Source organism: Bos indicus, chromosome X (assembly GCF_029378745.1).
Source record: "Bos indicus isolate NIAB-ARS_2022 breed Sahiwal x Tharparkar chromosome X, NIAB-ARS_B.indTharparkar_mat_pri_1.0, whole genome shotgun sequence".
Classification (NCBI taxonomy): domain Eukaryota; kingdom Metazoa; phylum Chordata; class Mammalia; order Artiodactyla; family Bovidae; genus Bos; species Bos indicus.
This window is the reverse complement of record NC_091789.1, coordinates 133,337,928-133,363,428: the sequence shown is the minus strand read 5'-3', so window position 1 is coordinate 133,363,428 and position 25,501 is coordinate 133,337,928. Positions and strand designations below refer to the sequence as shown.

General features: G+C 39.5%; 1 protein-coding gene across 13 annotated transcripts in view; it reads right to left on the bottom strand.

Annotated features, from left to right (window-relative positions):
* Positions 1-25,501, bottom strand: part of SH3KBP1 (SH3 domain containing kinase binding protein 1) — a 331,727-nt gene that overhangs the window by 203,088 nt on the left and 103,138 nt on the right. For all 13 annotated transcript variants that reach the window (XM_070785423.1, XM_070785428.1, XM_070785422.1 and 10 more), the window contains one exon: positions 214-337. In XM_070785423.1, coding sequence (XP_070641524.1) covers positions 214-337 — 124 coding nt within the window. The remainder of the gene's footprint in view (positions 1-213; positions 338-25,501) is intronic.

Genomic DNA, 25,501 nt, shown 5'->3' with positions numbered 1-25,501 from the left:
TCTACTTCACCACTGTAAAAAAAAATTTCATTAGTTTCCTTTGGTATGGTTATTGTATCGTTACTTGCCATATATGAGTGTGTGTGCACCCAAAATGTATACAAAAACCAATGCCATTCAATTTTCCAGCAATTCAGACTTTGATCCAGTTCACCCAGCAGTTATCAGTTTGGGTTTGTGTGTGGGGAGAGAGCTCTCTCTCCTTTGCCATACCTCTCTTGTTGGTTCTTAGAATTGTTTCAGAAGACAGCAAAGCATTTCCACTGGACACTTCGTGCATGGGCTTTTCTGGAGCTTTGCTGGAGAGAGGCTCTTTCTTCATTTCCTTCTTTATTTCCTATGAGGATAAAGAAAAGGAAAACAGGATTGTAGTTTAACATTTCCAAATGTCTCTATTTTAAGCTTCAGCTTTCTGGAATGCACTACAGTGACCTCAACTCAGCACATTTTAGAAACACCATTTCCTATGTGTTTGTTGTTTGTTTTCCTTACATTTAGTAGAGAAGCACCTGGTCCTATAAAACAGAATAATGTCCAATACAGTGACGCAATCTTCTGTGACTATGGTCAAGTGATCATAAAGGCCACCAAACAACTCTAAGGGACAGCCTGTTCTACTTTTTGAACAATGACAAGCTTTGGCCAAGCACAGTCACCCCTCAAAAGCTTTCTATTCTTCCAACAGGGGTTTAAAGAAGTATATTCCAAAATCACCACTGCACTCACAGTTACGCTAAACCCAAAAGAAGACTTAAGTTCATTTACAGTTACCAAGTTCTTCTGGCTTTTTAATCCTTAACCGAGAAAAATACAGAGATAACAAACTAAAATAAAGACTATCGTTCTAAGCCAGAGGTCGGCAAACTAAGCCACCATGTGTTTTTGTAAATAAAGTTTCATTATAATACAAGCCCATTCATTTCATTTAGGTATTTTCTATGGCTGTTCTGATGCTGCAACAGCAGAGTTGAGGAGTTGGAACAGAAATTCAAGCCCAAAATACCTGACACACAAAGTTTACATGAGGTAGTCTCTTATCAAAGCTCCATTAAGATCTGGATTTTTAAAACCTGATGCCTGATACAATCATTTCAAATTACTTAATAATTTACATAATTATGTTCAAAAGCATTAAAAGTCAGAAATGATAGTAACTCACAAGCTGCAGATCTGGGCTGGGGTTCTGGGCTTGTCTGGACCCAGGATCACATTGACTTGGGAAGAAGGGAAAGCTAAGCGCCTGGAGTCAAAGCATACCTGGGTGTCAGGAAGGGCTCAAAGAGGAAAGATGTGTTCTTTAGAAAGAGGCTGGGGCAAGAACTGGGCCTGGGTCCTTCAATGAATGAACAGGAAGATGGAAAATTTGGTGGGAGGCCACACTTTGGCCTGGGCAGAGGTAGAAAGAACAGAACAAAAGCTTGTCAAAACATAGCCACTGCCTAGCAGCTTCCTACACACCCAAGTGTTAGTTACTGTATCCAATTCCCCGATTGCTGGCCTTGTTCACAACAGCCTCGCCCTCTTCTCCCTCACCAGGGCCCCACCGGAAACCAGCAACTGTGGCTGGTGCTCTGCTAGGTTGAGAGTTTCAGCTGGCACACCAGGCCAACACAGCATAAAGCTGTGGGCATGCGCGTGCATGTATACGCACTCCCACCTCAGCAGCCCAGCACCTGCTAGAACAGCAGTTGCTGGGGGTTTGTGCAGCTTCACAGGCAGATGGCATCAGGGGACAATCTGCAAACACTGCCAGCCTGAGTTGCATGAAAGGATGCTTTCTTAGTGATGGCTGCCAGCCTGCTATGGCTCTAGAAATACAGAAAAGCAGCCACTGTGGGGTCTTCTTCCCCAGTGGCTGCTTCTTTGGGGGTAGAAGAGTTGCTTAAACATCACTCTCCACTGTAGGGTGGGTATGACCATGCAAACACCAATTTCCCAACTGGACACAACATAATGCAGTGGTGCAACATCCAGTTTTGCCAAGGAGTTATTCAGAGAAACGCAGCGGGCTGTGGGTGACGTGCTGAGTACTTGCTTAGCACTAACCACTAATGGCATGCAGCTGGGGAAGGATGAAGGGGCTGCAAATATTTGAAAAATTGGGTTGGTCACTGGGGAAAGCCTCAGAAGCCATGGTTGTCAAGAATGTTCACACCCAAGGCTTCAGAGCAGCACCTAATGAGCTTTGAAGGACTGATCTGATGAAGCAGGTGCTTAAGGGCTGAGAAACCAGCAACAGGGGAGGATCTGGTTCATAAGTTTCAGATTCTGTGCCCCACACCAATGATTGTTCACATTTGCCAGATACATAAGCCTAATGATGACACAATTCCTTAAGTTGCTTCTTATATGGAAGCAAGGAGACAAAACCAAAAATATGTCTTGCCCTTTTCCAAAGAAACCAACCAGACACGCAACCATGGCAGTGCATCCTACAGACTCTCCACTGGCCCAACAACCAGGTTCATCCAGGCTCAGTGTAACCTCACCAAAACCAAATATCTTCCCTCCAATCTGCCCCTTCTCTGGGAGCAACAGGAGCTATACTGCTTGATAGCTCATCATCTGCACACTTACACAGGCTGGAAGACTCAGCGTTAACCCTTGAATCTAACCAGCCACCCAGTTGGGCTCTATCTACTTCCTTAATCTATTTATCTCCTTCCTCCCATACTGCCTTAAAAACATGAGTATCAGGCAAAGAACTTGAACAGACATTTCTCCAAAGAAAATATACAAATGGCCAATAAGAACACGACAAGATGCTCCACATCATTATTCACTAGGAAAACTTAAATCAACACCAAAATGATATACCCTTTCATTCCTACCAAGATGGCTAGATTTTTTCTTTTTTTTTTTGTAAAGGAATACAAGTGCTGATGAGGACGTGGAAAAACTGGAATCCTTGTACACTGCTGGTGAGAATGCAAAATGGAGCAGTCACTGTGGAAAACAGTATGGTGGTTTCTCAAAAAGTTAAACATGAAATTACCATATGATCCAGCAATTCCACTTTCAGGTAATATACCCCAAAGAGTTGAAAGCAGGGACCTAAACAGATACTTGTATGCCAATGTCTGCTGCAACATTATTCACAAAAGCCGAAAAGCAGAAACAACACAAGAGTCCATCAGCAGGCAAACAGATAAACAAGATCTGGCACGCACATACAATAGAATATTGCTCAGCCTTAAAAAGGAATACAATTTTGATACATGCTACAACATGAATGAACCTAGAAAACATCATGCTAAGTGAAAGAAAGTGAAAGAAAGTGAAATTGAAGTCTCTTAGTTGTGTCCGACTCTTTGCGAACCCATGGACTGTAGCCTACCAGGCTCCTCGGTCCGTGGGATTTTCCAGGCAAGAGTACTGGAGTGGGTTGCCATTTCCCAGACACAAAAGGACAAAAACGATCTGATTCCATGTATATGGGACATCTAGAATAGGCAAACTCAGAGACAGAAACTGACTAGAGGTTACCAGGGAGTAATGGGATGGGAGGACAAGAGTTAATGTTTCACGGTTACAGAGTTTCTGTTTGGGGTGATGAAAGTTTGGAAACAGACAGTGGTGATGGTTGCGTAAAATTGTGAATACAATGAATGCCACTGAATTGTACTTCTAAATGGCTAAAATGGCAACTTTTTGTGTTATTTTTTTTTTACCCACAATAAAAAATACACATGAATACCATCTTACATTTGAGAGTTTACCTTGTACCAAAGCTTCCTCTAAGAGCTGCACCGGGATCGCAACTTTTAACATGCAGAACAGCCCTATTCACTGATGCGCATGCCAAGTCACAGAGAGCTGAGGAAGCCCATCCGAGGTCAAAGGAGACACCAGAACTGGAACTCAATGGCTAGCTTCAGAGCTTGCCTCTTAGCCACTCTCCCCCAAATGCCACCTGCCTCCAGTCCGCCCTCCCTGCTTCACCTCCACACTGCCCCAAGGGACGCTCTCCTAAAGCTACTGTTCACTCTTGCCACTCTCCTCCTCAAAGCCTCCAATTACTCCCAAAAGACCACAGGGAAAGCTCTTGCCTTCAAAAACTTTTCCAATTGCACAGCAAGCCACACGTCCCTGTGTGCTCACTTCTGGCTCAACCTATCTGACGTATGTGCTGACCCCAGGCACCAACTACCGGGCACATGCAAGGGCGGGGGCGGTGCACCCTTTGAACACCCTGACATTCACAGATGTCTGATGTCATGGACCCCTATCAGGGGGGCTCCAGAAATAGGTGACGATGCTGGCAATGACACAGCCTTACACTGGCAAGGGTTTATATAAATTAAAGTGCTGTAACTTTTTTTTTTCACTTGCTCCTCACAATAACACTGTCATTTTGTTACTGAAAAAAAAATCCTGATTTTTCTAGACTGATATATTTTTGCACACAAGAATCATGAGACCCAGTTAGGGAGGATGCAAGACCATCAAAAGGCTATGAGGCTAGTGTGGGGCAGGGAGGGCAGTGGAACCCAGCTTCGGGCCTTCCAGGCAGACCTCTCCTGCTACACCTCACTTCCCCCGAAGAAACAGTGTCCTGGCTACAGTGCGTGCATGCTAAGTTGTGTCAGTTGTGTCTGACTCTGTGAGATCCTATAGACTGTGGTCAGCCAGGCTCCTCTGCCCATGGGATTTCCCAAGCAAGAATACTGGAGTGGATTGCCATGCACTCCTCCAGGGGATCTTTCCAACCCAGGATCTCTTATGTCTCCTGCATTGGCAGGTGGATTCTTTACCTTGAGTGCCACCTGGGAAGCTCCCTGACTATACTATTGCTATTGCTAAGTCAATTCAGTCGTGTCCGACTGTGTGTGACCCCATAGACGGCAGCCCACCAGGCTTCCCCATCCCTGGGATTCTCCAGGCAAGAACACTGGAGTGGGTTGCCATTTCCTTCTCCAAATGCGTGAAAGTGAAGTCGCTCAGTCGTATCCGACCCTCAGCGACCCCATGGACTGCAGCCTTCCAGGCTCCTCTGTCCATGGGATTTTCCAGGCAAGAGTACTGGAGTGGGGTGCCAATGCCTTCTCCCTCTGACTATACTGGAGAGACTCAAATCACCCCAGCCATGGCTCCAGTGGAAAACTTCACTTTCCTCCACACCTGAAGAATCTAATACTGCTTTATCCCTAAGCCCACAAATACTAGGGCTGGAATCCTTGAAGACTCTTTATCATCCACACAAAATAGTTCTTTGCTGCAGAAGAGGGTGGACCTGACTGACAGTGGAATAACCCCTGCTTGTCTACAGCTGCCAGGATCCCTGAACCTGGAGCTCTCCGAGGTTCTGATCCAAGTCGGAGGGTGCCAGATTTCCTGGGTATGAGCATTCCGAGCCCCCAACCCTCAGTCTCAGCTTTCTAATGACGAGGCCTAAGTTATTAATCCATTTATTGAGAACCTGGATCCTACTCTCTCAGTGGTAGAGAACACACCCTGGGTCAAAATTGTGGGTCACGGGAGCTTACAGAAATTCATACATGCCCACAAATATAAATCAGCAATGATTCTGCTTGCTTTAAAACACAACAGAATAGTCAGGGTATCCACTATCCTAAACGTTTTTAGGAGGTAAAGGAAACCCAGTTTCTCTCTTCTCAAATCTGAAGCCTTAACAACAGAAACTCTGCTTGGACAGCAAAATTGAGGCCATCAATAAACTATCAATGTTCCCATGACACTCAAACTGTATTGCAAGGACCTTCTGAGTGAACGGAGAGGGGAATTCACACCATTCCTGCTTCCCAAAGCAGTATGCTCATCAGAGTCTGAGATAGTTTATCCACAACTGGAGGCCAAGAAGCCCTGATAATGCCACTCTAGCAAAAATTCTCTGTGACACATTTAGCAGCCTGCAAACAGCAGCCTCACTGGGCAAAGGCATAATTCGTACACCACTAGGAGTTAAACTAGCAGAGTCTGCTTTCTGATAAGCAGGACTGCCTGGATGTAGCTGGTGGCAGAGTCAAGTCAGCTCTCTATTTTCACCTCTCCCTCCCCATTCATTACATACTAGGCAGGCACTGGGGGGTCAGCTCGGTTGAACCTCAACTTCTTTCAATTAACCAAAATACTACATAGCAAAATATCAATGAAGGTCCAGTTGGGGGCCCCTCCCTGCTTTCATCCTTTCTGTCTTCTATCAACCTCTGACACAAGTTAAGACAGAGACATCATGCCGGATGGAAAGAATGCTGTCAACAAACCAAAACTAGTCCTGGCATCATCATTTAGCAGGTGGGTGACCTTGGGGTCAGTAGTGAAAGCCTCTAAGTGGCTCTTTCATCATCCCCAAAAGCAGTTTAATGCTAGATGCTTTGGCACCATTAGAGAGATGTCTTCAGGATCAGTGAACTGGAGAGCAGTATACAAATTGATTACTTATTGTCATAATTAATGCCATCATTAAATAGCAAGTGCTATTTAAAGAAAAAGAACTACACCTAAGAACACGGATGGATTTTTACAGTCAGAATGTTGAGTGAAAGAAGCCAGACCCAACAGATCACAGACTGTATGATTCCACTTATGTGAAGTTTGACAACAGGCAGAACTAATCAATGGTGAGAGATCTCAGAATAGACGTTACCCTTGGGAGGTACCAAATGGGAGGGGTACAAGACAGCCTGCTGGGAGGATGAAAATGTTCAACAATTCGATGTGGGTGATGGTTTGCACATGTAAAAATTCATTAGGCTGTATTTCTAAGATCTCTGCACTTCACTATATGCTATTTCAATGTAAAAGAAAACATAAACCAGAAGACAGATTCTCTTCAATCAAAATGCACTAATATTTCATTCCAGGAAGTCAAAACCCAGAAAAGCTAGTGCTTTGGTGTTTTAATATTCATCTCAGGGAGTGAAAAGCCTTCTGGGATCAACATTAAGACAATAAATGGTCAGAATATGCCAGATGCACCCTACCAAGTAGGTGAGACAAGGGGCGTCTCATCTAATTGACATAATCAGCTGAGTGGCTCAGCTCCCTCCAAGGGGCACTTCCTCTCCCCATTAGCTGATTTCCTCAGATCTCACAATGATTCCTTCTCTCCTGCCATCAAGAATACAGGCACATGGAGCAGGCTGGTGACACTGACACCAGGGGAGCTCAGTGCTGTCCTGACCAGCCAGAAATGCTGGTGCCAGGCTTCTCGCAGCATTAGAGCAAGGCTGGGCAGGGTCCCCTAAAGCTCAGGGCTGAAGCAGGGCAGGGAAATGAGGCATTGTTTTTCAGCCTGCCTTCAAACTTGGTCAGTTTCTTTCTGAAGGGTAAGGTTTCCTTTAGAGCTAGATGGGGCTGTGGGTTCACAGCCATGCCCCCATACTAGTTCATGGAAAATCTTTTTGCAAAATTATCACTGGCAGAAATTAATTAATAGGAAGTCACTAAAAATTACCCCAAATCTACTGATCAAGAGAATTTTGAATAGATACAGAACCCTGGAATAGCACATTGCTGTGCCCCCCACTCACACACAGACGCATGATATCTTCCTGCCCTCTTCACACACAAAAAGGCAAGTTTGCAAAGAACCTGCTCCATGAACATGCCCTGCTTACAGAGGTTCTGCTTTCCTACCATTTGGCTCCCTTCACAATATCAGTCTTAAAACACCCAGGAAGATACTGCAAGTAACCTGAAAGTAACAGCAGACACCAAGAGAGCTTCAGCTCTGTCTGTAAGACTGTTTCTTTAAAACAATACATCTCATTATTACAATATTTTTTGAAGTATTCATGCTGCTGAACCACAAAATGCACCAAGTTCATTAGAGAGAATTGTAAAGAAAATGTATATAAAATGTCTGAAGTAAATAAGGCAAAATATGAGGATTTGATAAAGCAGACTGGTGAGTACACTGGTACTCATTATTCAGTTTCTTTTTCCAATGCTTGAAATATTTCATAATTTCCCTTAAAAATTGCATAGTGAAACCATGTTGATGTCTCGTACCACAATGACCTCCTTATATTTACAAAATACACCGCCACTTTAAAAAGTGCTCTGACATACTATCATAAATATACCTAAGATATTTTCAGCTCAAAAGCTAAGAAGGAAAGTCTTTTAAGTAGCAGGAAACCTACTGTTATGTCTGTATATAAATCTTCGAATGACATCTATCATATATTTGTACTATTACCTCCCAAGAATCACCCATTACACAAGCCTAGGCAAGAGGCTCTTGACCTGCAGGATGGGAATGAATGCTGTGAAGAGTTCAGCCAGTGCTAGATTCCAGACAAAGATGAAACTGACTAATTTCATGTTCCGAAGAGATGACACAGCTTTCTGATGCATGACACAATTACCTGTATGACACTCAATGCCTTTATATATGCCCATGCCCTGCTAAACAGCTAGATTATTACCATTGGATCAAAGAGTGTCAATACCAACTATTTGGACATGATTTAGTGAGCACATAAGAAATATTTATCAAATGAATGGCCAATCTAGCAGGGCGTAATAAGCAGGATGGCTATCTACAGATAAGGGGGAGTATTTTCAATTCAGCTCAAAGCTATGACAACATTGAGACCTGTATGATCCTTACAATGACACAACTGGTGTTCACTGGGTCACAAGTAACTCCTCACCTAAGAGAATGCAGGTCTGGCATGAGAGTGGTAGGAAGAAGATACAGTAAGAAAATTCACACTGTGCCTCATTTTTTTTAAATAAGCAATGCCATTTCTTTCTAGACTGTGAATATTCAAAATAAATGTACTTATATAAAATGAAACCTTAAAAACACTAGAAGAAAACATGAGAGAAAGATTTTAAATCTCATAGTGGGAAAGACTCTTTGAAAGTCTGACACAGAATCCAGAAGACGAAAGAAAGAGTTGATAAATTACAGAAAACTATAAATATGGCATAGAAAAAAAGAAAATTTATCAAAACAGACAGAAGTCAAAGCGGGAGAATATTGCCTGTGATATAGAAAGACCTCTTTCCACAAAATATCAACAAAGAGATCAATAAAAATAGGAAAGCACAATTCATAGGAAAATAATGACAAACACATGAAAAGATGTTTAATCACACTCATAAAAGATATACAAATTACAGTGAGATTCATTTGACAATACCTGTACAGTACTCACCACCAGAAGGACCCTGAATCCTTTTGGCGATTTTCTTATATGAAAACTGTAAAATTTACACCTTCTATATTAGAATATTTACACAAGTATTCTCAACAGAGTGTGCACTCTCTCCAAATATTGTCTTGGTTTTCATAGCACGTAGCACAGTGCCTGGCATACAGCTGGTACTCATGCAAAGAATAAGTATGAGAGATACAGAAAGGGCAAGCACAAAACTCCCCAAAAGGTGACAGTCTAGATAGAGAAGGATATAAATAACTTTTTACTTACAATGAGATATCTTTTTCCCTTGATATTAAATACCATAAAGTTTCTCAATGGCTCTCTCTTATATCCAGTGGATTTCTTAGTCTTACTGATATGAGGTAGTTTTTATTTGTCAAAAACAATCAAAAAATTGTAATATAATATTGGCAATGATATAGAGAAAGACATCCTCTCATACTTTCCACTGAGAGTATAAACTGATGAATAAATTGGTACAACCTCTGTGGGAAGCGATGTGGCAATTATCTATCAAAAATGTAAATGCCTACGCCTTTTGACTCAGTATTTCCACTTCTAGGAATTTAAACTGCAAATATACTTGCACATGTTCAAAGTGGCATATGTACAAGATTAACCATTATGGTGTTGCTTAAATTAGTAAAAGAATGAAAGAATATAACATGTTTCAGTAGCAAACTGGTTCCATGAATCCACACCATGCAACCCTCTAAAAATGAGGCTGGTCCAGAAGTGTCATTAAGGATATACACCAAGACATGTTATTAGGCAAAAAAGCCTAATAATGCTTGCAAACATTTGTTTGAATTTGTGTGCATGCCTCATTGTGCACACAAATGGATACAAAACAACAAACGGATAACTGAGACGACCTTCAGAAGGGGAAACAGGGTGGTTAAGAGACGGAAAACTTATTTTGTCCCTTTTAATTGGTACCATGCACCTGTCTTGCCTGTACAAAATTTAATTTGACTTCAAAATTCATAACTAAAATGTGTTTAGTATTTTCCAATCATTAGACTATTGACCGCTACTTTTTCTGCAAACAAGAATTAAGTTGGGATTATATCATCTCCACAGCTAATTTGAAAGATCCCAACATAACCAGTCAAAGTGAGAACAGTACATATAAACAAATACAAAACTTAAAAAGAAAGCACTTTGGCACATATAGTTCATCAAGAAGGGGACACGGGAAAGTTGAAATGTGGAGAAAATCATGACAGAACCAATAATCAATTATTTCTTCAATTATTTCATACAAAACTCAATATTATGGAAATATAATTAATGGCATGATAACAATCAATAAAGACAAATAAAATGCATATAAAGAGGCAATATTAAATCTTATGTGTACTTTTATCATGGGGAGAATACATTTTGCTTTGGTGCCCAGAGTGCAAGCTATAGGGGTTTAACAGTTTGGGATTAGTTAACTACACTCGAAAAGGTTAATTAAACAATCTCAAATTGTTTAATTTGAGCTCCCTAAGGAATGGGCACTTTCTCTATCAATCTCTTCCTGAAAAAAGTTTAAATGTTACTGATAGTATCGTACCTACTTCATGAAGCTATACTATTTGAAACACATAAATTATTGGGCCTTTTGCTAGGTAAACAGATTGCTCTTGGAGAAAAAAAGAAGGGACATCCATGGTCCAATATCCATTTCTTCTTTTTTTTTTCTGTAATCTTTTAAATAGCTTTGATGATTATTACAATCCTGTGCCTCTCTGACCCTTTGCTGGGTTCCCAGTCACAGCACTGACCACTGTACTCTTGAGTTAAGAAGTCTCTCAGTCACTCGGTAAGTACTTCAAGGGTAAGAAATAGGTCTCACTCATCTTTCATCCCCAGACACTCAATAAGTGTTGGCCAGTAGGTACACAATAAATGTTAGCCATTACCATTACCTCTATCATTCTTTTAACCATTATTTGAGTACCTACTTTGTGTCAGATAGAAATGAAAACAGTGCATGTATCTGGCTGACTGTCAATTTTTACAGTCACAACTGCTTCTCAGACTGATAATCTAATGGGAAAATGTAAACACAAGGTAATCTACTTGAGAAAGTTTAAAGTAATGATCATAAAGGTGATCAAAGAACTAAAGAGAATGGATGCACAGAGCAAGAAATTAGAAGTTTTTAACAAAGAATTAAAAAATATAAAGAACAACCAAGCAGAATTAAAGAATATAATAACTGAAGTGAAAAATACACTAGAAGAAATCAACAAAAGATTAAATAAGGCATAAGAACAGATCAGTGAGCTCACAGAAAGAGTAGTGGAAATCACTGCTGGCAAACAAAAAAGAAAAAAGAATGAAAAGAAATGAGGGGGAAAAAAAGAAAGAAATGAGGACAATTAAGAGACCTCTGGGACAACATGAAGCACACTAATATTCACATTATAGGGGTCCCAGAAGGATAAGAAAGAGAGAAAGGGCCTGAGAAAATATTTGAAAAGATAATAGCTGAAAACTTCCATAACCTAGGGAAGGAAACAGTTACCCAAGGCCAGGAAGCACAGAGTTCCATACAGGATTAACCCACCAAGGAATATACCACATCACATTATAATCAAAATGACAAAAATTGAAGATAAAGAGAGAATATTGAAAGCAACAAGGGAAAAGCAACAAATAACACACAAGGGAACTCTCACAAGGCTAACAGCTGATTTTTCAGCAGAAATTCTGCAGACCAGAAGGAAGTGGCACAATATATTTAAAGTGATGAAAAAGAAAAACCTACAACCAAAAATATCCTACCCAGAAAGGCTCTTGTTCAGATTTGATAGAGAAGTCAAAAGCATTACAGACAAGCAGAAACTAAAAGAATTCAACACCATCAAACCAGTTTTACAACAAATGCTAAAAGATTTTCTCTAGGCAGAAAAGATGACAACTAGAAACAACAAAGTAACAAACTGGAAAAGTTTACTGATAAAGGCAAACATACAGTAAAGATAGGAAATTATCCACACACAAAGATAGTTAGGTTAAAAGACAAAAGTAGTAAAATTATGTGTATCCACAATAAGCAGTTAAGGGATACAAAAAAACAATTAGATGTAAAACATAAAATAAAAAACAGTAATTGTGAGGGGAGGAGAGTAAAAATGCAGGGTATCTAAAAGGTCTCTGAAATTACGAGATCAGCAACTTAAAAATAGTACATATAAATACAGACTCCTATATAAAAACCTCATGGTAACCAAAATAAAATCTATAACAGATATGCACACAAAACAGAAAAAGGTATCTAAACATAACAGTAAAAATAGTCATCAAATCACAAGAGAAAAGAACAAAACAAAAAAGGGGCAGTAAGACCTACAAAATCAAATTCAAAACAATTAACAAAGTGGCAACAGGAATATACAGATCAATAATTACCTTAAATGTAAGCAGCCTAATTGCTTGAACTGAAAGACACAGACTGGCTGCATGGATACAAAAACAAGACCCACATATCTGCTGCCTACACGAGACTCACTTCAGATCTAGACGCACATACAGACTGAAAGTGAGGGGATGGAAAAAGGTATCATATGTAAATAGAAGTCAAAAGAAAGAGCAGCAATACTTATACCAGACAAAATAGACTTTAAAAACTGTTACAGGAGACAAAGAAGGATGGAAGATAATGAGCCAGACAGAAAATCAGTGAGAAACATGGGCCTTAAATGGCACATTAGACCAGAAGGACTTAATTAATATTTATAGAGCATTCCATCCAAAAGCAGCAGAACACACAGTATTTTCAAATGCACATGGAACATTCTCCAGGATAGATCACATGCTAGGCTACAAAACAAGCCTTGGTAAATTTAAGAAAACTGAAATCCTATCAGCAAAAAAGCATGCTTCTATCAGCACAAAAGCATCTTTTCAGACCACAACACTAGAAATCAACTACAAGAAAAAAAAAAACTGCAAAAAACACAAACACGTAGAAACTAAACAATATGCTACTAAACAACCAATGGATCACTGAAGAAATCAAATAGAATCCAGAAAACACCTAAAGACAAGTGAAAATGTACATACAATGATCCAAACTCAATGGGATGCAGCAAAAGTAATTTTAAGAGGGAAGTCTATAATGATACAAGCTTACCTCAGGAAACAAGACATATCTCAAATAAACAACCTAAACTTACACCTAAAACAACTAGAGAAAGAACAACAAACAAAAACCAAAGTTAATAGAAGGAAAGAAATCATAACGATCAGAGCAGAAATAAATGAAATAGAGACTTAAAAAACAATAGAAAAGATCAATGAAACTAAAAGCTGGTTCTTTGAAAAGACAAAGTTGATAAACCTTTAGCTAGACTCATCAAGAAAAAAAGGAAAAGGGCTCAAATCAATAAAGTGAAAAATGAAAATGCAGAAGAACCAACACCACAGAAACTCAAAGGATCATAAGCAACGACTTACTACAAGCTATTATATGCAGATACAATGGACAACCTAGAAGAAATGGACAAATTCTTAGAAAGATACAATCTCCCAATACTGAACCAGGAATAAACAGGAAATATGAACAGACCAATTATCAGTACTGAATTGAATTACTAGTTTTAAAACTCTCAATAAGCAAAAGTTCAGGACCAGATGGCTTCACAGGTAAATTCTACCAATATTTAGAGAAGAGTTAAAACCTATCCTTCCTAAACTATTCCTAAAAATTGCAGAGGAAGGCACACTTCTGAATTAATTCTATAAGGCCACCATAACCCTAATATCAAAACCAGACAAAAATATCACATACATACACACTAAGAAAATTACAGGCCAATGTCACGGATGAATATAGATGCAAAAATTCTCAACAAGGTAGTAGCAAACCAACTTCAGGAATACACCAAAAGGATCATACATTATGATCAAGTGGGATTTATCCCAAGGATGCAAGAATTCCTCAGTATCCACAAATCAATCAATGTGATACATCACACTAAGAAACTGAAGAACAAAAACCATATGATCATCTCAAAACATGCAGAAAAAGCTCTTGATAAAATTCATCATCCATTTATGACTAAAAACTCTTCAGAAACTGGGCATAGAGGGAACATACCTCAACATAAAAAAGGCAATATATGACAAACTCACAGCTAACATCATACTCAATGGTGAAAAGCTGAAAGCATTTCCTCTAAGATCAGGAAAAGGCCAAGGATGACCAAGCTCACCACTTTTATTCAACATAGTTTTGGAAGTCCTAGTCACAGCAGAGAATAAAAAAAAATAAATAAATGGAATCCAAACTGGAAAAGAAGTAAAACTATCACTGTTTGCAGATAGCATGACGTTATACACAGAAAATTCTAAAGATGTTATCAGAAAACTACTAGGGATCTCCAATGAACTCAGGAAAGTCACCTAGAGTAATGGAAATAAAAGCAAAAATAAATATGACTTTTCTGGTGATCTAGTTTAACCACTAGACTCTGAGCTTCCATTGTAGGGAATGCTGATTCAATCCCTGGTCAGGGAAGTTCCCATACCAGATGATGCAGCCAAAACAAACAAACAAAAATAAATAGACAAATGGACCCTAATTAAACTTAAAAGCTTTTGCTGTATGCGAGACAGCAAAAGAGACACAGATGTATAGAACAGTCTTTTGGACTCTGTGGGAGGGGAGGGGGGATGATTTGGGAAAATGGCATTAAAACATGTATAATATCATCTAAGAAACGAATCGCCAGTCCAGGTTCGATGCAGGATACAGGAAGCCTGGGGCTGGTACACTGGGATGACCCAGAGGAATGGTATGGGGAGGGAGGTGGGAGGGGGGTTCAGGATGAGGAACACGTGTACACCCGTGGTGGATGCATGTTGATGTATGGCAAAACCAATACAATATTGTAAAGTAAAAAATAATAATAATAATAAATAAATAAATAATAAAATAAAATAAAAATAAACTTAAAAGCTTTTGCACAGCAAAGGAAACCATAAACAAAATAAAAAGACAACCTATGGACTGGGAAAAAATATTTGAAAACAATGCTACCAACAAGGGTTTAATTTCTAACATATGCAAACAGCTCATACAGCTTAACATCAAAAATAACAAACAACTTAATTTAAAAATGGGCAGAAGACTTAAACATACATTTCTCCATAGAAGACATACACATGACCAACAGGCACATGAAAAGATGCTTGATATCGTTAATTATTAGAGAAATGCAAATATATGTGTGTGTATATATATATACGTGTGTGTGTGTGTATGTATATATATATATAACTGAACCACTTGCTACACACTTGAAACTAACACAACACTGTAAATTAACTATACTTCAATTCAAAAATGTAAATACACTAGGATCTTTTAAATATAAAAGGATACCAAATACATTCTTCATTTTCCTAAATCTTCTAAAAAATATAGAATTAGCTTGCAATTATGAAGAGTGTATTAGGAGAAAAGTACTGGCCTAAGGGTTTACATGGAGTATAACTCACTTGGTGTTCACAGCCACAGTAAGAAGTAGGGAGCATTATCACCTCTCTTTAACAGGTTGGGGGAAGTGGGTCCCAAGAAGAGATGAGCACAAAGGCAAAAAAGGGCTGAGAGAGAATTCTGAGAAAAAAGAGCAAAGCCAGAGGTATCACACTTCCTTACTGTACAGTATACTACAAAGTCATAGTAATAAAAACAGCATGGTACAGGCACAAAAATAAACACACTGACCAGTGGAACAAAATAGAGAGCCTAGAATTAAATCCTGCTTACAGAGCCAACTAATATTCAACAAGGGAATCAATAATACCCACAGGGAAAGTATAGTTTCCTCAATAAATGATTCCCAGAAAACTGGAGGACTGCATGCTGCTGCTGCTGCTGCTGTAAGTCACTTCAGTCGTGTCCGACTCGGTGTGACCCCATAGACAGCAGCCCACCAGGCTCCCCGGACACTCATCTCATACCACTCACAAAAGTTAACTCAAAATGGATCAAACACTTAAACATAAGACCTGATACCATAAAACTCCTAGAAGAAAATGGAGGGGAAAAAATCACTGATGCTGCTCTTGGCAGTAATTTGGGTATAAAAAACAAAAGAAAAAAGAAAACAACAAATAGGACTACTACTTCCCTGGTGGCTCAGACGGTAAAGCGTCTGTCTATGATGTGGGAGACCCGGGTTCGATCCCTGGGTTGGGAAGATCCCTTGGAGAAGGAAATGGCAATCCACTCCAGTACTATTGCCTGGAAAATCCCATGGACAAAGGAGCCTGGTAGGCTACAGTCCATGGGGTCGCAAAGAGTCGGACACAACTGAGCGAATTCACGTTCATGTTCACTCAAAAGCTTATGCAAAGCAAAAGGAACAATTAACAAAATCAAAAGACAACATACTGAATGGAGAAAAATTCTGCAAATCATATATCAGATAAGGGGTTAATCTCCAAAATATATAAAAACCTCAGTCAACTAAAAAAAATCTGATTTTAACATGGGCAAAAGAATTAAATTAACAATTCTCCAAAGAGGACATCAAAATGGCCAACAGACACTTAAAAAAAAAAAAGAGCCAAACATCTGGGAAACGTAAACCAAAACCATAATGAAATATCAGTTCACACCTGTCAAAATGGCTATTATCAAGAAGATAAGAGACAACAGGTACTGGTGAGGATGTAGTAAAAAGGGGACCTGCATACATTGCTGGTGAGAATCTGAAGTTGGTTCAACTACTATGGAAAACAATACACAGGTTCCACAAAAGATTAAAGACTGATCTACCATATGATCCAGCAATTCTACTTCTGGGTATACACCCAAAGGAAATGAAAACAGGATTTCAAGGAGATATATTCACTTCCATATGTATCACAGCATTATTCACAATAGCCAAGATTACAAAAACAATCCAAAAGTCCATCAGTAGATATGGATTTAAAAAAATGTGGTAAAATGTGGTACACACACACACACACACACACACACGCACACACACACACAATGGAATATTATTCAGCCATGAAAAGGGAAGCAACCTTGCCATTTTACAACAACATGGATAGACCTTGATCACATGACGGTAAGTGAGACAAGTCCGAAAACAACAAGTACTGTATCACTTATATGTGAAACCTGAAAAAATGAAACTCAACAAGGTCCTACTGTAAAGCACAGAAAACTACATTTAATATTCTGGGATAAACCATAATGGAAAAGAATATAGTACAGGGAACTCTTCTCAATACTCTATAATAAATCTATATGGTAAAAGAATCTAAAAAGAGTGGATATATGCATATGTATAACTGATTCACTTTGCTGTACAGCAGAAACTAACACATTTTAAATCAACTATTCTCTAATAAAAATTTTAGTTAAAATTAAAACTAAATAAGAATTCCAAAAATGGAAAAAAAGTATGTATATATGTGTATAACTGAGTCACTCTGCTATACAGTAGAAATTAACACACTATAAATTGACTATACTTTAATAAAAAATAAATTTAAAAATAAAAAGCTAAACCCATAATAAAAAGAGTAAAATGGTGGTTGCCTGGGTATAAGGGATGGTGATAAGAATGACAGTGTTGAAGGGCACAAATTTGTAATGAGGAGTAAATAAGACATAGAGATCTAATTCACAGTATAACGAATACATATAATAATACCGTATTATAATGATGTAATATGATAAATATCACTATACTGGTGACCATATTACAACAGATAAATGTGTCAAAGTAACACATTGTACACCTTAAACTTACACAATGTCACACATCAAATTTATTCAATTTTTAAAAGCCAGAGGGGGTTGCTGAGTGAGGGCTGATGGCTGGGTAGCTCTGTAGGCAAGCCTGACAGTTACACCACGCTACACCCACAAATGATGTACATTCCTAATGTTCCCCCTTCTCTAATTCTGAAAGGCCAGCTTTCATAAACTGCTATTTAAAAGGGGAGAGACAAGGAAAATGATCATAGAATAAACTTCCAGAAGTGACTAGTGTGAAAGCCAACAATTTGAAAGCCACTCCCAAGTAAAGAAATCCTTGAATTTTCACCAACAAAAAAGCACCTGTTTACTGGTTGTTGAAAGACTGTTTATACACATGTCCATCTAGGATCACTTGATTGTCAAGAATAAATTACTCCAAGCCTGTGACAAAACAATGCCATTTCATGCTCATTTCCTGATTAAAGCTTTTAGACAGCTGGGCATTCTCATTTCTCAGAGCTGTAGGGAGCTATGCAAATTTCCATGCAGCAACTCCAAGATCATTAATCTAAGGAAAGCATGTGCCAACAGAATACCAGATTTTATACTGTTTCGGTAAAGAGGAGGGGCAGGTTAATCTAATTACCCTGTGTGTGGTCACCTGACTGTGGTTAACAAAAAGATCAAATGCTAAACTGTACAATCAGCAGAAAACTGTTAAGTAATGAGGCATTTCATATTACAAAAGGAGTGGGAAGAGGCGGGTGAAATTCTTACATTGCTTGGAAACAGATACTGTAGCAATAAAAATAATCATACCAAACCTATTGGGATGATAGGTGGAGCATTTTAATTCACAGGCAGCTAGAAGCATAACTATAAAACAATTTCTCTCACACACACATACATAGATACACACACATGCATGCGTCAATATAAGACTGTAAGATACTTCTAGCAAAGGATGGCTAAGTAGAGCTGAAGTCATCAACAACCAGACCTAGGCATGCACTCACAGACTCAGCCTACAGCCGTGACCACGCATTTGGCACTCAGGCCCCACGACTGATATCTCTCTTTCCAGTAAGAAGCAGCTGGGCTTGGAAACGCAGTGCCACTGGTTCCAGCAGCTGACACTTCAGGTCAACTTCTGGCTCTGACACTGCTGAGGGGGTAACCTTTGCTGTCTCACTTTTGTTAGCTGTCAAACAAAAGATTAAAATATTTTGAAGATGAAGTGAGATCTTGTGGATAAAGGCACCACCTCTGGGTCCCAACATTGTCAGGTTCTGATTATCACCAGGAGCAGGAACCTCACCCACCAACACAGGGCCAGGCATGGAGGGGTGAGGAGTATGAAAAGGGAAAAATTTCCAAAGGCAACAACTCTAAAGTGTGGCAGATCTGGCAGAAGTATCAAACATGTACTTCCATGCACTCACTCAGAAAGCTACTAGAAAGTGTGTTCTACAAAATTAAACAACTAAACGAAGGAGAGAAGAATCCAGGACCCAGGGTAGGCAGTAATGAGGGAGAGGTAATGGGACTTCCTGGCTGACTGTGGGGCAGCAGCTTCCAGAGACCAGTTCAGCTGGAAGCTGCTGGTACTATTTCAGGTGGGAGAGGGGAGCAGGGGGATAGAGGGATGGAGTGAGATGGAGGAAGAGAGAGACTGAGAGGCGTCTCACAGGACTGTTTCATTAAAGGTCTGAGAAGATTTGAATGTCCTAGGACAACTCAACAGACAAAAAAGAAAATTATTATCTCTAGGGAAAATGAAAAGTTATATAAGGAAATTAATTACAGTATACTCTTGCTGTAATAAATGTCAACATTTCTATAGTAATAAAAAACATTACATAGAGATTAAACCAAAACCTAAGATATGACCACATATAGGGAGGATGGCAGATGGGGGGTGGTAAATGAACTAAATTCCGCAACTATCATTATAGGTGACAGATAATGTCCTAGAAGTCACAAAGGAGGAGATAGAAGCACATGCCTGTTATTTAGAAGTAGAGCAGCAAATACTAGAAACAACAGCTTGAACTGAAAAGTGTTTGTATCCTAAAAGTAAAGCAAGAACGTGAGAAGAGACTCGGAGCTGCTGTTTACTCAAATGGGAGTTTTAAAGCATACACACACACATATTATTCATATACATTATATATACCATGTAACTTTGATTAAAAATGTAACAATTTTAGAGGCACACATGCTTGTCCACCCAAAGAAAACCAAATAGTAAAAGAGGATATAAAGCAAAAAGTAAGTTATACCCATTTCCCCCCTGCCAAAATCTCATTCGTCCTCCCTAGGAATCATTAATGTGAAGTTGTGTATGTGTGTGTGTGTGTGTGTCTGAGTGTGTGGTACATCCCTATTTGTTTTTAACACAAATAGACTCATACAATATGTGGTGGGTTTTTTGTCAAAGCAGCACAGAATCCACCTCTGGAGTATACTAGCATCAGAGCAGATGATCTGGCTGTGAGGGACAGGAGATTTCAGACAGTGGAAATCTGAACAAGCAGAAATACCCAGATTAAAGGATGCTAAATCAGAGCTGGGAGTGTGGGGATCCTGGGGAAATGGGAGGGTGGAAAATCAGAGTGCAGACACCACCTTGGGGACTTGTGGACACTGCCTCTGCCTTCCACTCCTCAGCAGGACGCATGGGGAGCCACACATTTGTCACTAGAGCATAAACAGAAGTACACCCACTGTCACCACTGGCTCTCTGGCACACTGATGGAGAAAAAGACTTGTGACAAGCAAACTTCAGCTGTTTCTGAGGTCTGACAGAAACTCCACTGCCACATACAACACTGGGACTGGAGCATAAAATACATGTCAATATACACCTTATCTGCTCCTGCCCCGAGTCCACCCCACCCCCACCTTCTGCTAAGTTTCTGTATTCTTGGCTGGTTAAATGGATAACTTATTTGAACCTGGTGGGTGAAGACAGTCCTTTTCCCTCCTGGATATAACCCACCTAAATCCATGCAGTTGTCTCAAGTCTTCAGCAATGACAAACAACACTATGCTGAGCATCATTGTACCTGTAACTTTTCACACACGCACAAGTGTAATTGGGGACAAATTCCTGAAAGTGAAATCTCTGGGTCAAACACTTGGTGCATCCTTACTTTTAACAGATAATGCAAAATTGGCCTCCAAACAGTCTGTCTCAATTACACACCACCAACAGCATGAATCTGCCTGCAATACAGAAGACCCTGGTTCAATTCCTGGGTCGGGAAGATCCGCTGCAGAAGGGATAAGCTACCCACTCCAGTATTCTTGGGCTGCCCTTGTGGCTCAGCTGGTAAAGAAGCCTCCTGCAATGCAGGAGACCTGGGTTCGATCCCTGGGTTGGGTAGATCCCCTGGAGAAGGAAAAGGCTGCCCACTCCAGTATTCTGGCCTGGAGAATTCCACAGACTGTATAGCCCATGGGGGTCACAAAGACTTGGTCACAACTGAGCAACTTTCACTTAATAGCATGAAAGAGTGCTGGTTAAACTTGGTAATTTCTGCCCATCTATTTACAGAAAATTATATTTAATCTACATTTCTTTAATTAGCAAAGGAGAAGAGAAGGAAGGGAATGGAACACCACTGTCAATCCCTTTGCCAAAGTTATTAAGTTCCAGCTATGTGCTAGGCACTTCATCATGTAGTGGGGTTCAAGATGGTGCCTGATCTCCAAGGCCTCAGCATCTAGCAAGGCTGGAACCCCAAGTGGCATGGGCATGCACACCAGCTCTTAATCACCAGGTGACCTCAAACAAGGTACTAACCTCCCTGAACCAAACAGTCCTCATACTAGTTTCTTACCAACAATTTGGATTTATTCTCTTCAAGTTCTGGAGGTCAAAAGTCTAGGAACTGTTCCACTGAGCTAAAATCAAAGTGCTGGAAGGAGTTCCTTCTGCAAGTTCTAAAGAGAAGATTCCTGTGTCTTTTTCAGCTTCTAGGGTTCCCTGCATTCCTTGGCTTATAGCCCCTTCCTCTGTCTTCAGGGCCAACAGGGTAGCATCATCAAAGCTCTCTTTCTGATCTCTGTTTCCATCATCACTGACCCTGATCCTCCTACCTCCTTCTCTTTTATAAATTTTAATTGTGGTCAACTACACATAACAAAATTTACCACCTTTAACCATTTCTAAGTGTTTAGTTCAGTAGTGTTAAGTACATTCAGATGGGGTGCAACCAGTCTCCAGAACTTTTCATCTTGCAAAAGTGAAACTCTATACACATTAAATAACAACTCTGCACTCTTCTCTGCCCCTAGTCTCTGGTAATCACCATTCTACTTTCTGTTTAAAGGAGTCTGACTACCTTAGACATCTCATACAAACGAAATCATACAATATTTGTCTTTCTGTGACTGGTTTACTTCATTAAGCATAATGTCCTCAGGGTTCCTCCATGCGGTAGCATGTGTCTCCTTCTGAACAGTGTTCTACTATATGAATATATCACATTTTGGCTATTCATTTATCCATTGATGGACATTTGAGTAGCTTTCACCTTTCAGCTATTGTGAATAATGTTACTATGAACATGGATAAACAATATGTCTTTGAGACATGGCTTTTGATAATTTTGGACAAACACCCAGAAGTAGAACTGCTGGCTCATAAGGTAATCCTATTTTTAATTTTTTGAGGAACTGCTATACTGTTTTCCGTAATGACTGCACCATTTTACATTCCCACCGACAGATCACAAGGGTTCCAATTTTTCCACATTGTCACTGGCTCTTGTTACTTTTTGTATAGCAGTCATTCTAATGGGTGTGAGGTGACCTCACTGTGGTTTTGATATGCCTCTCCCTAATGATTAGTGACATCAAACATCTTTTCATATGCTTACTGACCAAATGTAAATCTTTGGAAAATGTCCATTCAGTTCCTTTGGCCATTTATAATCAGGTTACTGGGGAGGGGTGCTGTCGAGTTATAAGAGTTCTTTATTATTCCGGATATTAATCCCTTACCAGATTTGCAATATTTTTTCCCATTCCACTTTATTTTCATTATGTTGATTGTATCCTTTGATACACAGACATTTTTAATTTTTATGTAGCCCAACATATTTTTTGCCTTTATACTTCCCTCTATAAAAACCATGGTGCTTATACTCTCCCTATCTTAAGAGACTTGATTTAATCATAGCTGCAAAGTTCCTTTTGCCACATAATGTAACGTATTCACAGGTTCTGGGGATGGAGCGGAAAGGTCTTTGGGGAACAATTATTCAGCCTACCTCATCATTTACATGAGAATATCGGCAGTTTCTAACTCAAGAGTTGTTATGACAACTAAAAAAAAAAAATAAACTGAACTTAGAACAGTTCTGGTAAACGTTAGAGATTATTACAAAACCATACGAAGTGTTACAGTAGAGTCACGGGTACTGGTAAGCAAAGAAGTTGGAGCCATTTATTCTGTGTGGGGAGAATGAAACGCCTTCTCTAAAGAGATAACGTACCAATTTGGTGATAAGAAATGAGAAGGATTTGGAGGGTCTGAAAAGGAATGCCAGGAGAAAAAATTCTGAACTTTCTTCTACATTCTTACATTGGCATTAATAACGCAGAAATCTCATTTCTTTCCCAAGAAGCCACATCTGCTTTCAGACAGTAGCTACACAGTGTTACATATATTTATGTATGCATATATATTTATAAATATATATGTGTGTGTATATATGTAATATATGTATGCATATATATTTATAAATATATGTGTGTGTGTGTATATGTATAGGTTTCCCTGGTGGCTCAGTGGTAAAAAATCCACCAGCCAAAGCAAAAGATGCAGGTTTGATCCCTGGGTTGAGAAGATGCCCTGGAAAAGGAAATGGCAACCCACTCCAGTATCCTTGCCTGGGAAATCCCATGGACAGAGGAGCCTGGTGGGCTACAGTTCATGGGGTCACAAAAGAGTCAGACATGACTTAGCAACTAAACAACAATGTGTGCCTGTATACTTTTTAATGTATTTATTAGAAAACACACTCAGCTGAATTTCTGAATCTTTCTTCAATAAACAATTCACAAACTTTTTCCCAACCAACTATTTTTAGAGTAGAAAGGGTTGTTTTTTATTTTTTTAAGGATAAGCAGCAGCTCATATTTATAAAATTTGTCCTTTAAGCTTAAAAATAGATCTAAAACTTTGGTGACAGCCCTGCCCCACCCTCATCCCTCAATGCTGGAAAAACAGGCACAGCATGCCTGAGACTCTGGGTTTTTAAAGCCAGCCTCTGCTTAGCAGCTCTGCTCCCTGGAATGTTCACAGTAAATAGCAGGCGGACGCAGCAATGAAGGAAAATAATCACTATTGCAGTTATTCTCATTTCTCTTTTCATATGTGCTGGGGAGCTACAATAACTAACTGGCTGAGATGTCGAACAATTTCTCAACTGCCCTTGTCCTCTCGTGATCAACCTTCTCCCTGCCCCCACCACTGACAGGAGCTCAGCTTCAGCACTTCTTACACGGAGGTTAATTTGCTCTGAACCCAGGGCACACTGGGGAGTCCAACAAACGAGTGGCGTGGTTTTAGGTCACACGTAGGAGACATGTTGATAACGCATCGCACTAGTATCAATTTTCCAGTCGACTGCAATCCAACACGAAACACATGAACACACAAAACACACATGCCAGTTGCAATTTGAGATTTTTACACAGCCACAAACACAGATGCATAGAACTGCGGGATTTATTATCTTCCTGAGCCATCTTGTTGCTCTCTGATCATTTGGGCCAATCAGCTATAATCATCCCAGCTCAACAATAAAAGGCACCTCCAAAAGGTTAAACGCAGAAAGAGCATGCTGGTGACTTTGTTTTAAGGCTTTATGCTATGTTGGAGGGGGGTGGGGAAAGTGCACAGTAATATATAGGGTTCAACCAAAATTAACATCATTTTATAACTTATATTCCACCTTATAAATGAGAGATTTAAATACATGTTATCCACAAGCCCAATAATCACTCAGAGTGAGGCTAAAATCCACCCAATGTAACTGACTCAGCCCCACAACCAAACAGCATGTATCATGGGCATTCTGTCCTGGACACATGGAACAATTTTGACTGGTATTTGTCTTAGAGCTTAGGTAATCTGGGCAAAGAACTCTTTTCCTTGAAGGAAAGAAACAGATACAAAATACTTATTTGTGGTGTCTATGTTTGGAAGAAATAGAATATGCTAAATTTTCAAAATGAAATAGATGTCCACAATAGGGAAATTAAAATGAAGCCGACATGTTCCAAGACTGATACCCAATTCTGCGTTTTTTGATGAGTAATCCCATGGTCTGATTTATGAGTCAACACATGAGTACAACATTAATTTTTTCAGACATTTCTGACACCCACAAAAGCCTGGATGTGACTGTTGAAGGCATTTGGGTTGAAATGATGGAGAGAACTCAGCATTTTACATCTTGTTTTCCTGTCGGCCCAAGTTTAGTACATAGTTTTTTAGTTAGTAACATCCATGTAAACTTTCCTATCTTCAAAGTAGATAAACCTCTTGTTAAACAGAAAGAGGCTCTCCACTGCTTATAAGACTGTACTGAACATAATTTTAAAGCTGTATTATAATTTATTT